The sequence below is a fragment of the Bos javanicus genome, chromosome 12, assembly GCF_032452875.1.
Source record: "Bos javanicus breed banteng chromosome 12, ARS-OSU_banteng_1.0, whole genome shotgun sequence".
Taxonomy (NCBI): Eukaryota; Metazoa; Chordata; class Mammalia; order Artiodactyla; family Bovidae; genus Bos; species Bos javanicus.
The window spans coordinates 70,049,041-70,064,923 of record NC_083879.1 but is presented as its reverse complement, the minus strand read 5'-3'; the positions used below and the strand labels follow the sequence as shown (position 1 = coordinate 70,064,923).

At 39.2% G+C, this 15,883-nt stretch overlaps 1 protein-coding gene across 1 annotated transcript in view; it reads right to left on the bottom strand.

Annotated features, from left to right (window-relative positions):
* Positions 1-4,933: 4,933 nt before the first annotated feature.
* LOC133258056 (ATP-binding cassette sub-family C member 4-like) overlaps positions 4,934-15,883 on the bottom strand; it is a 296,999-nt gene continuing 286,049 nt past the window's right edge. The window contains exon 31 of the mRNA XM_061434395.1: positions 4,934-6,656. Within this exon, the coding sequence (XP_061290379.1) occupies positions 6,612-6,656 (45 nt within the window). The 3' untranslated portion in view covers positions 4,934-6,611. The remainder of the gene's footprint in view (positions 6,657-15,883) is intronic.

Here is a 15,883-nt window from a genome sequence, read left to right as displayed (position 1 = left end):
GCAATTCATATAAACTATAATAAAAAAACAATTCAAAGGAAAATCTACATGGCAAACAAACAAATGCAAAGATGTTCAACATCACTAGCCATTAAGAAAATTCAAATTAAAACTAAATGTGATACCACTACACATCCATTAGAATGGCTATGATTAAAAAGACTGACAAAACCAAGTATTGGTGAGGATGTCAGGAAGATGGAATTCTCATTTATTTCTTAACACAAGAGACATTTATTCTCTTACAGTTCTGGAGGCCAGAAGTCTGAAATCAAGGCTCTACCGGAGATCCTCCTCTTCCATCTTCCAGTGGCTGTTGGCTTTCCTTGACTTCCGGCTGCATCTCTCTGTGCTCCACCATCACGTCACCTCTCCTCCACTTGTCTACCTCTAAGGTCTCTGAGCCTCTCTTACAAGGATACATGTTATGGCACTTAGGATCCACCCAGATAATCTAGGATGAATTCCTCTTCTGGAGATCCTTACTTACCCACATCATTTACCGTATTAGGTAATTTTCACAGGTTCCAGGGGTCAAGATACATATGTATCTTTAGACCACTGTTGTTGCACCTCATTTTATGCTGATTGGTTTAGGTCTCAGGTCACTGCTATCTATAATCAATGTGTCCAGAAGATGAGAGTCCTCTGATGGACCAGGGGTTTGCCACCGCTCTGCCCATCAGGATCACCTCTCCCTCTAGTGATCCCAATTCCACAGTAATAGGAGTGGATGGGCATCAGAGAAACTCCTGAGGTGATTCTAATGTGTAGCCAGGCTTGTAAACCAGTGATTTTGGCAGATCCAAAGTGGCTGCCACTCACTGGGGGTGGAGTGGATGGAAGTTGGGAGGAAATCACAGGCCCCTACAGTACAATTACAGTTGTGCTACTGTGTTCTGTTGATTGAGCAAAAAAGTCTTTGAGGAGAGCTACCCTGGAATCAGAAATATTTTAAACTTAAAATTATATTTTCAGGAACCCTATCTCCTACCTGAGTTTGAAAAAGAGCATCACATGTTTTCTCAAGATTCCATTTATTTTTGCCTATAGATAAGAGTCAGACACAACTGAGCGACTTCACTTTGACTTTTCACTTTCATGCATTGGAGAAGGAAATGGCAACCCACTCCAGTATTCTTGCCTAGAGAATCCCAGGGATGGGGAAGCCTGGTGGGCTGCCGTCTATGGGGTCGCACAGGGTAGGAAACGACTGAAGCGACTTAGCAGCAGCAGCAACACTAGGTAAGCATATGCATTGAGGATTGCCTCCCAACAGTTCTTTGTGGTCCTTGTCCACTGGATGGGAACCCCACATTCATACCCGAGCTGCCAGCTTTCCTCTGCCTTCCATAGAGATGGCAAGAGACTGGAGGGTCGTGGTAGGTACAGGAACATCAATAAAGGCAGAGAGTGCTATGCATTCCTGCTCATGTGTGGTGCCCAGACTCTCAAAAGATTACCTGTAATTGTGTGCATGTGCATGTGTACACACACACAGCAGGTATGGCTAGCCTGAATCCTGCAGGTAACATGAGGAAAGATAACTCGGGCTCCCACCTACAGAGTGCAGGTGAGGAGTGGTGGCCAGGTGAACTCACTGGGTATCACCACATTCATATTTGTAAGCAGGATTTCATCCTTTTATTCTTTAAAACTTTTTTGAAGAAGGCCTTATTATCTTTTTTAAAAAATTGAAGTACTGTTGATTTACAATATTATATTAGTTCTAAGTGTACAGAAAAGATGATTCAGTTATATATATAATATGTACATAATATATATATTATATATTTTTCAGATTCTTTTCCATTAAGGTTATTAAAAGATATTGAATATTGTTCCCTGTGCTCTACAGGAGATTATTGCTGGCAGAGCTGGTATGGGAGAACCAGGGCCTGCAGTGTGGCAACAGAACCCATGGATGCATGGGGACATGGGCAAAGAGGGGACCAGGCTATCCTTAGAGCAGGGCAAGAGGCCTCTTCCCTGAGCCTCACACTTTAAAGAACCCCGGGCTAGTCCTCCGCTGACACCCTTCTCCCAGTCCCCATGGGGTGAAGCCCCTGAGAGCCAAGGGGACACACCCCAGTCCAGAGCCCTCTCCTCCAGGCACTCACTTGGCAAAGTGTGGTCCACAGAGCACCAGCATCAGCATCCCACATGCCCACAGCAATGAAGGCGCAGAGTCTTAACCATTCAACTGACAGGGAATTACCACTATGGTCTAATTTTAAATATAAATATGATAACAAATATGGCAACAAAGAAGGTAGTTGAGCTAACTACATATCCAGTATTGTTCTAAAGTAGTGCTTCTCACATCTCAGATTAAGAGTCAGCTTTTACATTTTCAGCCCATTGCAACCTAATCACTGATCCATTGTGCACAGTTAGTGTGCAGCTCAGCCACGTGCACCTCCCCCTGCAAGTGCAACACTCACAATGGTCTCTGGGCTGTTCAAGATCCCACCCATCCTGAGTGTGGATGTCACTGCAACAGCAGATGGCTGTGAGTTTCTAGCTTTCTTGAATTTTCTGTACTTATTTCAGACCTGGTTACAAACAAGTCATGAACTGGCACTAGCTCACAGACCATATTCTGTGACTGTCTCTGATGTATTTAATCTTTGAAAGTGCTCTCTGAGAAACATACGACTCCCATCTCAATGTTACAAAGAAACTGAAGCACAGTGGGCTTCCCAACCTTAACAGCCCACAATTAGCAGGCAGCAGAACTTGTATCCAAACCCAGTCAGCAATGCCCAGAGGAGCCAGTATTTGTCCCTAGAAGGCTAACTCCAGAGCTTGTGCTCCTCCCCATGTGCTTATGTCATTTTAACTATATGTTAAATGAAGAGGAACAGTTATAACTTAAGCCGTCAGATGAGAACCTACTCAAATACACCCTTTACAGTCTCTTACCTACTTTCAAACATACCCATCTTGCTCTCTTCTCTTGGTGATTAAGAATCACCAAGGTCAGTGATTCCATCTTTTGCTTCTCTGGATGCTTTCGGTCCATCCATCATCCAACCAAAGCAACTGCTCAAGAGCAGAAGTTGTATTCATTTTCCAGATGAAGAAGCTGAGATTCAGAACTTGAGACTTACCTATGCAAGTAATTAAGGCCACATGTCTATATGGTATCCAGAGCCCATTTTGTCAAGGTTGGTGCCAGTTTATTATGTTGGTAACTCAGCTAGTTATTTCCTTTCACTCCCAAGTGTCCCAGTTGGACAGTACACTTTTTGAACACCCACACTACTAGCAAGTAGCAGATAAAGAATTGGCATGCAGATCAATGTGACTGACTCCAAACCTAGGGCTTTCTGTTATCCCAGGCTGCTGCTGCTGCTAAGTCGCTTCAGTCATGTCTGACTCTGTGCAGCCCCATAGACGGCAGCACATTAGGCTCCCCTGTCCCTGGGATTCTCCAGGCAAGAACACTGGAGTGGGTTGCCATTTCCTTCTCCAATGCATGAAAGTGAAAAGTGAAAGTGAAGTCACTCAGTCGTCTCCGACTCCTAGTGACCCCATGGACTGCAGCCTACCAGGCTCCTCCATCCATGGGATTTTCCAGGCAAGAGTACTGGAGTGGGTTGCCATTGCCTTCTCCAGGCTACCTCTTAAAATTTCAAAATCATAACATTCAGAAAGAATATTTGTTTTCAGTCAACATTCATTCAGCAACGAGCATCCCTTATGTGACAGACACTGTGCTGCAAGGCTAGCCAGGTGACTCCGTGGTAAAGAATCTCCCTGCCAATGCAGGAGACGTGGGTATGATCCCTGGGTCCAGAAAATACCCTGGAGAAGGAAATGGCAACCCACTCCAGTATTCTTACCTGGGAGATCCCATGGACAGAGGAGCCTAGTGGCCTACAGTCCATGGGGTTGCAAAAGAATTGGACACAATTTAGCGACTAATGAACAACAAAAACGTGATAGACATTGTGCTGCAAGATGTAATTAAAAAGTAGACAGGGCACAGTTTAAAGTTTTTAGAAGCTCATGGTTTAGTAAGAAAACAAACCACCTATGAATACTCATAGTCAGGGTAGGCTACATAATTTACAGAACCCAGTGCAAAATGGAAAAAGAAGGGACCCTTGTTCAAAAATTAAGTGTTTCAAGATGGTGTGAACAGGCACTAGCCAAGCATGATTGGGTTTAACAAATGAGAGGTAACCAGGGTATCAGAGAAATAAGCATTAACTAGGATGATGAATGGTCTTGAGATTGCTTCCTAGAAGAGGTGACAACTGGGCTGATCCTACAGAATGAGGATTTCTCCCCTACATGGACTTCCTCCTTTATTTTTTAAACCACAGGGTATTGAGGAGAATCAGTTACTCAGTCATTTTAGTGAAACATCAATCACCAAGAGTTTCCGTCACAATGCACACTCATCACCTACCCCTGGAGATGTGACACATGCCATGAGGGGCATGCAGATGTGCTGTTCAGACCTCCCTTCACGGACTCATTGCCCAGCCACTAGAAGTGCTGCTAGTGGGCAACCTTAAGCCACCAGCCCCTCTGGGCAATGCCTCTGTACAATGACCCATCCAAGTGGATGTATGATGGCCTGGCCAGTGGATATGTCACAACAATCCCAAAGGGTCATCACATCAGAGCTCCCGTGGGGTCAGCTAAGGTCATCTGGCCAGTGCTCCAGCTTGATTTTTTCCTCTGCCCTATCCCATTTCTTCCCTCTTGATTCCACAAGTGCTGATCCTAACAGCACCCTTAATACATATGCCAATACTGAACTCCATCCAAGACTGCATGTCAGAGAACCAACCTGTAACATGTGTCAAAAAACATTCAGTTCTTGGACAGGATTTTTATTTGAAAATACTGTTTACATACATACTTACAACATTTCTAAATCACCAAGTAAAATATAAAATGGAAACAAGGACTCTCTGTGTGAGTGTGGTTACCTTTGGTTTAAAATCCTCAATCTAATGTCTGACTAAAACAAAATTAAGTTTTAGTTTTAGGTTAATAACAAAAGAAAATTAATATGTTGCACCATATGAAACTGCCATTTTTATAGGTAAAAAAAGGTTGGATATGATTTTCACACGGTTTAATGTCATAGTAAAAAGAAATTAACATTTGAAATTTAGAGAACATTACACTTATGAACAACTCATGGGTAAAAGATATAATGAATAAAATTAAAAATTAGAAAATACCTAAATACTATGTTTATTGATCAGTGCTAAGTGTTGCAGCTAAAGTGAGTCTTAGGGGAAAAAAGTGGGCTTTATGTACTTAACTTTTAACTTAATCACTTTTCTAATATAAGTTTCTAATTTAAGAATTTAGTGGAAAATATGAAAAAGTAAATGAAGAAAAGTTAAAGGAAAGAAAGAATAATATAGTGAAACCACCAAAAAAAAAAACCCACCAAAAGATCAATTAGGCAAAAAAACTTATTCTTTGAAAATTAATAGGAAAAAGTCATTCAAGATTTTTCAAAAAAAAAAAACAAAACAGGGCAAAGTTACAAAGTTAAAAAGCAAAGAACAACATAATTATAGATGCTGCAGAGATTAAACATTTAAGATACTATGAATAATTTTATACCAATCAAGCTCAAAACTCACAGAAACAAATCCACTAATAAAGAAATAAAACTTAACCAAAAATGACTCTGTAGAAATAACACACTGAAAAGTACTAAAATAATGAACAAAAATTAAGTAGATGTTGATTGTTGTACAATACTGTGGATACAATTAATGCCACTGAATTATATGTTTTAAAATGGTAATATGGCAAATTTTATGTTATCTATACTGTAAAAAAAAAAAAAAATGTAAAAAAATCCCCAATCTAGAAGACAATCAATGATCATGTCTGTTCTTCATTATCAAATGCCCTCGAAGGGTTCCTATTTTGAGAAAGCATGTTTTCTCTCCCTTCTCTTTTAAGATATAAAATTAAATATTGTCCTTCTGTATCTTAATCACATATCTTCTTTTGAGGGGGCACAACTCTCCCCTATAATAACTTAGAGTATATTTTTTGTTTTTCCTATCCGTTTTCTCTGTAGTATTTTAACCAGAGGTCTTTGGGTGGAATAATTGATCCTAGTTATATTAAAGGCAGTTGTGAAAGAAAACAGCAACTTCACAGTCTTCAAGTAAACAAAATCCTTGATATAACTGTAAAGTAATATGTAATTCTGGGAACAGTAAAAAAAAAATCTGTGACAAATTTGTTTTAAAACTTAGAAAATGAGCTTTAGCTCTGATCTCTCTCAAGGCACAAAACCTGGGGGACAGCTTTTATTGGTGGCTTGCTTCTCTGATTTGGATAAGGAAAAAAAATAGTATAACCTTTAAAAACTAAAAAGTCATTTTGTAAGAGTTTGAAATCATTGTGTGAAGTTGGAGAGAGATAAATCCAAATTAACATCTTGTATGTGTAAATATTTGTTGCTGGTATAAAGAAGTGCAATATAGTTTATGCAAGGCAAATACTATTGGAGAAATGCCTTCAGAATAGACTTGACTTCACAGGAGGATCACAATGCTATCTCAAAAATAGTTAAGATTAAGGTCTGTCCATTGGAGGCATTCATAACCACACAGTCACTGAGCATCATCATCATCTGGATAATTCCTTTTGATGTACACCTGAAAAAAAAAAAAAGAAATAAAAACAACACACTTAAAAGCTGTAAAGTCCCTCCTAAAGCAACACATTTCTAGGGTCACTTCTTCATGTGAAGCAAATCATAACACTAATGGAGGCACAATTTTTAAACCCAGTGATGTGTTTATTCTATGAAGGATGTAGCCCCATTAAAAGCCTCAGTAGGACTGGGCTGAATGCCAAACATGATTCCCTTGAGTTCTGGTCATTGTGATTCATAGATAAGCTTTAATCACTAATTGATAACCAAAATCATTTTACAGAATTAAAACATGGAGATAAATTATAAACAAGATGACAAAGAGGCTGGGAAATCTAGTGTCTGCATGAGGGTTTCTCACTTTTACACAAAAAAAGAGCACCATCAATCTAGATGTTAATATCAGGTTTGCCAGGCTTTGAATTCTTGACTTTTACCAATTTCTAGCTGAACTGGAAGAGACAGAGGTTTTCTGATAAACGTATCACCAGAACATAAAGGATGTGAAGTGCTGTCAAGTTTGTCTGTTCCACAATCATCAGTTTTTGTAGCTGCACCGTATCTTGGTTTCTTGACGAATGCACATAACAAAATGAAATAATGTCAAGACTTGGGAGCTCTTACCTCTAAATGTGTTTGGGTGAAAAAGGGCTTCAAATGTCATTTTTTTTTTTCAAATAAAAATGTGTAAAGTTGTGTTTGAGTGTTTAAAACAGAAAATGTGCCATCTATCTGAAGCTGACTCATGTCATGAGATAGGGTGCTAGGTCATGTGATCCAGATTCATTTTATGAAACTTGATTCTATTCCATTTGTAGATGGAATTCCATTCCAAATGGAATTCTATTCCATTTGTAGATGCTATCAACAAAGTTACCATGAGAGATAGTGGGCTTCACATATGAAACAGAAAAGCTCTGAGACACCTACCTTTATATTAGGTGTACTTTTTCTCGTTACTTGCACCCTTGCTACTCCCTAAACAGCACTGCATATGAAATGCTATATATCAAAATGTCCCTTAAGTTAAGGAGAAAAACAAGAAATTCTCCAAGAATGTTTAGGGCCCATGGATGAAATCTCAGGCTAGTTCCATTACAAATGCAAGGATTAAAAAAAAAGGCGGGGGCGGGGTGAGGGGGCTTTGGATCCAGTGGCTCAGAGTCCACCTGCCAATGCAGGGGACATAGGTTTGATCCCTAGTCCAGGAAGATCCACATGTCATAGTGAAGCTAAGCCTGTGTGCCATAACTACTGAGTCCACATGTCTCTACTATGAATTCCGTATGCCACAACTACTGAAGCCAGTGCACCCTAGAGCTCATGCTCTGTAACAAGAGAAGTAAGAAAAGCCCACACACCACAACTATAGAACAGCCCCCTGCTCACCACAACTACAGAAAGCCTGTGTGCAGTAATGAAGACCCAGCACAGCCAAAACTAAATAGATAAATAAATAAAAAATTTAAAGTAACAAAATTAAGCCCTTTTGAGATGGCATTGTTGGGGGCACTCAAGCTGAGGGGCAGGCCCCCATAGGAGCTTTCTCTGTGTACTCTGAGGTGGCAGGGTACTGCCTGCATGAGCTCCAGGGGTAGGTGTAAGCTGATGCTGCCACCTCAAACCCCAGAGGCAGGCACAGACAGATGCCACTACCACATCCAAGGGTCCTGTGAGTTGGTGCAGGTCACTTCCCCCACCTTCCTTGAAGTATGCCTGGCTCACCACCACTGCCAAGGCACCTGTGACAGGGAACCAAGTGTTTTCCTGGAAGAGTGCATATGCCATACACCCACACAACTGCACACCCCCTATCAAGGGGAAAATAGCCAGCATATGCTGAGGAAATAGATGACAAACATCAAAACCTAAAACAGTCCTCCTACCAAAAATAATAATAATAATAATAAATCCACAAAAGCTACAGAGGGACAGTCCCACATATAAATAACCCTCTAAGACAACAGTAGATAATTGTTTCACCTAAATTCAGAGTAAGAGAAACATAACCAAAATGCAGAAGAGGAATCACTCTCAGTTAAATGACCAAGAAAATTCCCTTAAAGGAACAATGAAACAGATCTCTTCAGTCTAATAGACAGCAAGCTCAAAAGGAGGCAATGAAAATACTGAAGAAATTAAGAAAGGCTATCAACAGAAATGCAAATTACTGGAAAAAGGAACTAGAAACTATAAGGATTCAGGAGAATGCATTTGCTGAGACTAAAACTGAGCTCAAGGCAATGAAGAGCAAAATTAATAATGCAGAAGAAAGAATAAGTGACTTGGAAGATAGAATAATGGAAATTATTTCATCAAAACAGCAGACAAAAAAGCCAAATGAAAAATTAAAGCAATATAAGAAAGCTATGGGATAATATAAAGCAGGCCAATCTATATATAATAGGGATTCCAGAAGGAGAAGAAAAGGGGATTGAAAATGTATTTGAAAAAATTATGGCTGAAAACTTTCTAGATACAAGATGCACAGAGAGCCCCAAACAAGATGAACCCAAACAGTCCAATACCAATATATTATGATAAAAATGGTAAAAGTTAGAGATAAAGAGAAGATTCTAAAGACAGCAAGAGAAAAACAAAAAGCTCATTTAAGAGAATTCCCATGGGCTATCAGCTGATTTCTCTACAGAAACACTACAGGCCAGAAGGGAGTGGCAAAATATATTGAAAGTATTAAAAGAGGAAAAAAAAAAAATCAACTCAATGGCCATGAATTTGAGCAAACTCCAGGAGACAGTGAAGGACAGGGAAGCCTGGCTTGCTATAGCCCATGGGGTCACAAGGAGTTGGACATGACTGAGTGACTGAACAGCAATACTATACCCGGAAAGACTATTTAGAATTGCAGGAGAAATAATTTCTCAGATAAGCAAAAACTAAAGAAATACAGCAATACTAAAACTATCCTAAAAGAGATATTGAAAAGTCATCTCTAAATAGAAAAGAAGCAAGAAAATATAGGAAGCAGGAAATCACAATTGAAAAGTAAATCACTTAAATTAGTGAGAATACAGGTCAAAAAAACAAACAAAAAACCCTATTTGTGAAAGCAATGATAAACACAAGGAGCAACAAAAAGATAAACATGAAGATGTAAAAAGGGACATTAAAATCATATTATGTGGGGAAAAGTGTGAAAGTGTTAGTTTCTCAGTCATGTCTGACTTTTTGCAACCCTATGAACTGTAGTCTGCCAGGCTCCTCTGTCCATGGAATTCTCCAGGCAAGAATACCAGAGTGGTTTTCCATTCTCTTCTCCAAGGGATCTTCCCAACCTAAAGATCGAACCTGGGTCTCCCAAACTGCAGGAAGATTCTTTACAATCTGAGCCACCAAGCAAGCCCAAATATGTGGAGAAGGAGAATAAGAAAATGCAAATTCTGTTTCTTATTTTTAGAATGTGTTTGAGCCTATCTGACTAACAGTCTAAAGCAAGCAGATATGTAAAGGGGTTAACATACTTGAAAAACAGGGCAACCACAAGTCAAAAGCATACAATAGAATCACAAAAAGAGAGAGAGAGAGAGAGAATAAAATAAAGCATAAAATAAAGTTAAATCATTAAAATATGGAAAGGAAAACAAAAATTAAAAAAAGGAACAAAGAAGAAGTAAAGAATAAACTGGAAAACAAGGTTTGAAATAGAAATAAATACATATGTATCAATAACTGCCTTAAATGTCAATGGGTGCAGAATCAAAAACACACACAATGGCCAACTGTATTATAAACAAGAACCTGGACTCAGGGAACTAAAACAGGGTCTCTGTGACAATATAGAAGGGTGGGATGGGGAGGAAGGTTCTGGAGGGAGGGGACACTGGTGTACCTATGGCTGATTCTTGTTGATGTATGACAGGAAACCACAAAATTGTGTAAAGGAATTATCCTTCAATTAAAAAAATAAATTAAAAAAAATTTGGAAAAAAAAATACCAAGAGACCTAAAAGAGACCCATGCTGCCTACAATACTCAACTTAGGCAAAGGATACATACAAATTGAAAGGGTGGAGATGAAAAAAGATATTTCATGCAAACAGAAATGACAGGAGAGGAGGAATTGCAATACTGTACTCATGGAAAAGAAATGCAAAAAAGCAAAATGGCTGGCTGGAGAGGCCTTACAAATAGCTGTGAAAAGAAGAGAAGCGAAAAGCAAAGGAGAAAAGGAAAGATATAAGTATATGAATGCAGAGTTCCAAAGAATAGCAAGAAGAGATAAGAAAGCCTTCCTCAGAGATCAATGTAAAGAAAGAGAGGAAAACAACAGAATGGAAAAGACTAGAGATCTCTTCAAGAAAATTAGAGATACCAAGGGAACATTTCATGCAAAGATGGGCTTGATAAAGGACAGAAATGGTATGGACCTAACAGAAGCAGAAGATATTAAAAAGAGGTGGCAAGAATACACAGAAGAACTGTACAAAAAAGATCTTCATGACCAAGATAATCACGATGGTGTGATCACTCACCTAGAGCCAGACATCCTGGAATGTGAAGTCAAGTGGGCCTTAGAAAGTATCACTACAAACAAAGCTAGTGGAGGTGATGGAATTCCAGTTGAGCTATTTCAAATCCTGGAAGATGATGCTGTGAAAGTGTTGCACTCAATATGCCAACAAATTAGGAAAACTCAGCAGTGGCCACAGGACTGGAAAAGGTCAGTTTTCATTCCAATCCCAAAGACAGGCAATGTCAAAGAATTCTCAACTACCACACAATTGCACTCATCTCACACGCCAGTAAAGTAATGCTCAAAATTCTCCAAGCCAGGCTTCAGCAATATGTGAACCATGAAATTCCAGATGTTCAAGCTGGTTTTAGAAAAGGCAGAGGAACCAGAGATCAAATGGCCAACATCCACTGGATCATCAGAAAAGCAAGAGAGTTCCAGAAAAACATCTATTTCTGCTTCATTGACTATGCCAAAGCCTTTGACTCTATGGATCACCATAAACTGTGGAAAATTCTTTAAGCGATGGGAATACCAGACCACCTAACCTGCCTCTTGAGAAACCTATATGCAGGTCAGGAAGCAACAGTTAGAACTGGACATGGGACAACAGACTGGTTCCAATTAGGAAAAGGAGTACGTCAAGGCTGTAAATTGTCACCCTGCTTTTTTAACTTATATGCAAAGTACATCATGAGAAACATTGGGATGGAAGAAGCACAATCTGGAATCAAGATTTCTGGGAGAAATATCAATAATTTCAGATATGCAGATGACACTACCCTTAAGGCAGAAAGTGAAGAGGAACTAAAAAGCCTCTTGGTGAAAGTGAAAGAGGACAGTGAAAAAGTTGGCTTAAAGCTTAACATTCAGAAAACTAAGATCATGGCATCTGGTCCAATCACTTCATGGGAAAAAGTTGGGGAAACAGTGGAAACAGTGTCAGATTTTATTTTTTTTGGCACCAAAATCACTGCAGATAGTGACTGCAGCCATGAAATTAAAAGACGCTTACTCCTTGGAAGGAAAGCTATGTCCAACCTAGATAGCATATTGAAGAGCTGAGACATTACTTTGCCAACAAAGGTCCGTCTAGTCAAGGCTATGGTTTTACCAGTGGTCATGTATGGATGTGAGAATTGGACTGTGAAGAAGGCTGAGCACCGAAGAATTGATGCTTTTGAACTGTGGTGTTGGAGAAGACTCTTGAGAGTCCCTTGGACTGCAAGGGGATCCAACCAGTCCATTCTGAAGGAGATCAGCCCTGGGATTTCTTTGGAAGGAATGATTCTAAAGCTGAAACTCCAGTTCTTTGGCCACCTCATGCAAAGAGTTGACTCATTGGAAAAGACTCTGATGCTGGGAGGGATTGGGGGCAGGAGGAGAAAGGGACGGCAGAGGGTGAGATGGCTGGATGGCATCACTGACTCGATGGACGTGAGTCTGAGTGAACTCCGGAAGTTGGTAATGGACAGGGAGGCCTGGCGTGCTGTGATTCATGGGGTCGCAAAGAGTTGGACACAACTGAGCGACTAATCTGATCTGATCTGAATCTCTCCACTGTTGCTATTCTATTCGCCGACACCATCCTCCCAAGGGAATCCCTGAATCCAACTGGAGCTGGACCCCGGTACAATGCAAAAATCAACAAAGCCAAAAGCTGGTTCTTTGAGAGGATAAATTAAATAGACAGACCATTAGCCAGACTCATCAAGAAACAAAGGGAGAAAAATCAAATCAATAAAATTAGAAATGAAAATGGAGAGATCACAACAGACAACACAGAAATACAAAGGATCATAAGAGACTACTATAAGCAACTATATGCCAATAAAATGGACAACTTGGAAGAAATGGACAAACTCTTAGAAAAGTACAACTTTCTAAAACTGAACCAGGAAGAAGTGGAAAATCTTAACAGACCCATCACAAGCACGGAAATTGAAAGTGTAATCAGAAATCTTCCAGCAAACAAAAGCCCAGGACCAGATGGCTTCACAGCTGAATTCTATCAAAAATTTAGAGAAGGGCTAACACCTATCCTACTCAAACTCTTTCAGATAATTGCAGAGGACGGTAAACTTCCAAACTCATTCTATGAGGCCACCATCACCCTAATACCAAAACCTGACAAAGATGCCACAAAAAACAAACAAACAAACAAACAAAGTAAGAAAACTACAGCCAATATCACTGATGAACATAGATGCCAAGATCCTCAATAAAATACTAGCAAACAGAATCCAACAACATATTAAAAAGATCATATATCATGACCAAGTGGGCTTTATCCCAGTAATGCAAGGTTTCTTCAATATCTGCAAATCAATCAATGTAATACACCACACTAACAAATTTGAAAAATAAAAACCATATGATTATCTCAATAGATGCAGAGAAACCCTTTGACAAAAGTCAACATCCACTTATGATAAAATCTCTTCAGAAAGCAGGAATAGAAGGAACATACCTCAACATAATAAAAACTATATATGACAAACCCACAGCAAACATTATCCTCAATGGTGAAAAATTGAAAGCATTTCCTCTAAAGTCAGGAACAAGACAAGGGTGCCCACTTTCACCATTACTATTCAACATAGTTTTGGAAGTTTTGGCCACAGCAATCAGAGCAGGAAAAGAAATAAATGGATTTCAGATTGGAAAAGAAGAAGTCAAACTCTCACTGTTTGCAGATGACTTGATCCTCTACATAGAAAACCCTAAAGACTCCACCAGAAAATTACTAATCAATGAATATAGTAAAGTTGCAGGATATAAAATTAACACACAGAAATCCTTGCATTCCTATACACTAACAATGAGAAAATAAGAAGAGAAATTAAGGAAACAATTCCATTTACCATTGCAACAAAAAGAATAAAATACTTAGGAATATATCTACCTAAAGAAACAAAAGACCTATATATAGAAAACTATAAAACACTGGTGAAAGAAATCAAAGAGGACACAAATAGATGGAGAAATATACCACGTTCATAAATTAGAAGAATCAATATAGTGAAAATGAGTATACTACCCCAAACAATCTATAGATTCAACGTAATCCCTATCAAGCTACCAACAGTATTTTTCACAGAACTAGAACACATAATTTCACAATATGTATGGAAATACAAAAAAACCTCAAATAGCCAAAGCTGTCTTGAGAAAGAAGAATGGAACTGGAGGAATCAACCTGCCTGACTTCAGGCTCTACTACAAAGCCATAGTCATCAAGACAGTATGGTACTGGCACAAAGACAGAAATATAGATCAATGGAACAAAATAGAAAGCCCAGAGATAAATCCACACACCTATGGACACCTTATCTTTGACAAATGAGGCAAGAATATACGATGGATTAAAGACAATCTCTTTAACAAGTGGTGCTGGGAAAACTGGTCAACCACTTGTAAAAGAATGAAACTAGAACACTTTCTAACACCATATGCAAAAATAAACTCAAAATAGATTAAAGATCTAAATGTAAGACCAGAAACTATAAAACTCCTAGAGGAAAACATAGGCAAAACACTCTCTGACATAAATCACAGCAGGATCCTCTATGACCCACCTCCCAGAATATTGTAAATAAAAGCAAAAATAAACAAATGGGACCTAATTAAACTTAAAAGCTTCTGCACAACAAAGGAAACTATAAGCAAGGTGAATAGACAGCCTTCAGAATGGGAGAAAATAATAGCAAATGAAGCAACTGACAAAGAATTAATCTCAAAAATATACAATCAACTCCTGCAGCTCAATTCCAGAAAAATAAACTCAATCAAAAAATGGGCCAAGGAACTATACAGACATTTCTCCAAAGAAGACATACAGATGGCTAACAAACACGTGAAAAGATGCTCAACATCACTAATTATCAGAGAAATACAAATCAAAATCACAATGAGGTACCATTTCACGCCAGTCAGAATGGCTGCTATCCAAAAGTCTACAAGCAATAAATGCTGGAGAGGGTGTGGAGAAAAGGGAAGCCTCTCACACTGTTGGTGGGAATGCAAACTAGTACAGCCACTATGGAGAACAGTGTGGAGATTCCTTAAAAAACTGGACATAGAACTGCCATATGACCCAGAAATCCCACTGCTGGGCATACACACCAAGGAAACCAGAATTGAAAGAGACACGTGTACCCCAATGTTCATCGCAGCACTGTTTATAATTGCCAGGACATGGAAGCAACCTAGATGTTCCATCAGCAGACAAATGGATAAGAAGGCTGTGGTACATATACACAATGGAATATTGCTCAGCCATTAAAAAGAATGCATTTGAATCAGTTCTAATGAGGTGGATGAAACTGGAGCCTATTATACAGAGTGAAGTAAGCCAGAAAGAAAAACACCAATACTGTATACTAACGCATATATATGGAATTTAGAAAGATGGTAACAATAACCCTGTATACGAGACAGCAAAAGAGACACAGATGTATGGAACAGTCTTTTGGACTCTGGGAGAGGGGGAGGGTGGGATGACTTGGGAGAATGGCATTGAAACATGTGTATTATCATATGTGAAATGAATCACCAGTCCAGGTTCGATGCATGATACAGGGTGCTCAGGGCTGGTGCTCTGGGATGATCCAGACGGATGGGTTGGTGAGGAAGGTGAGAGGGGGATTCAGGAATGGGAACATATGTACACCTGTGGCAGATTCATGTCAATGTATGGCAAAACCAATACAATATGGTTAAGTAATTAGCCTCCAATTGAAATAAATAAATTT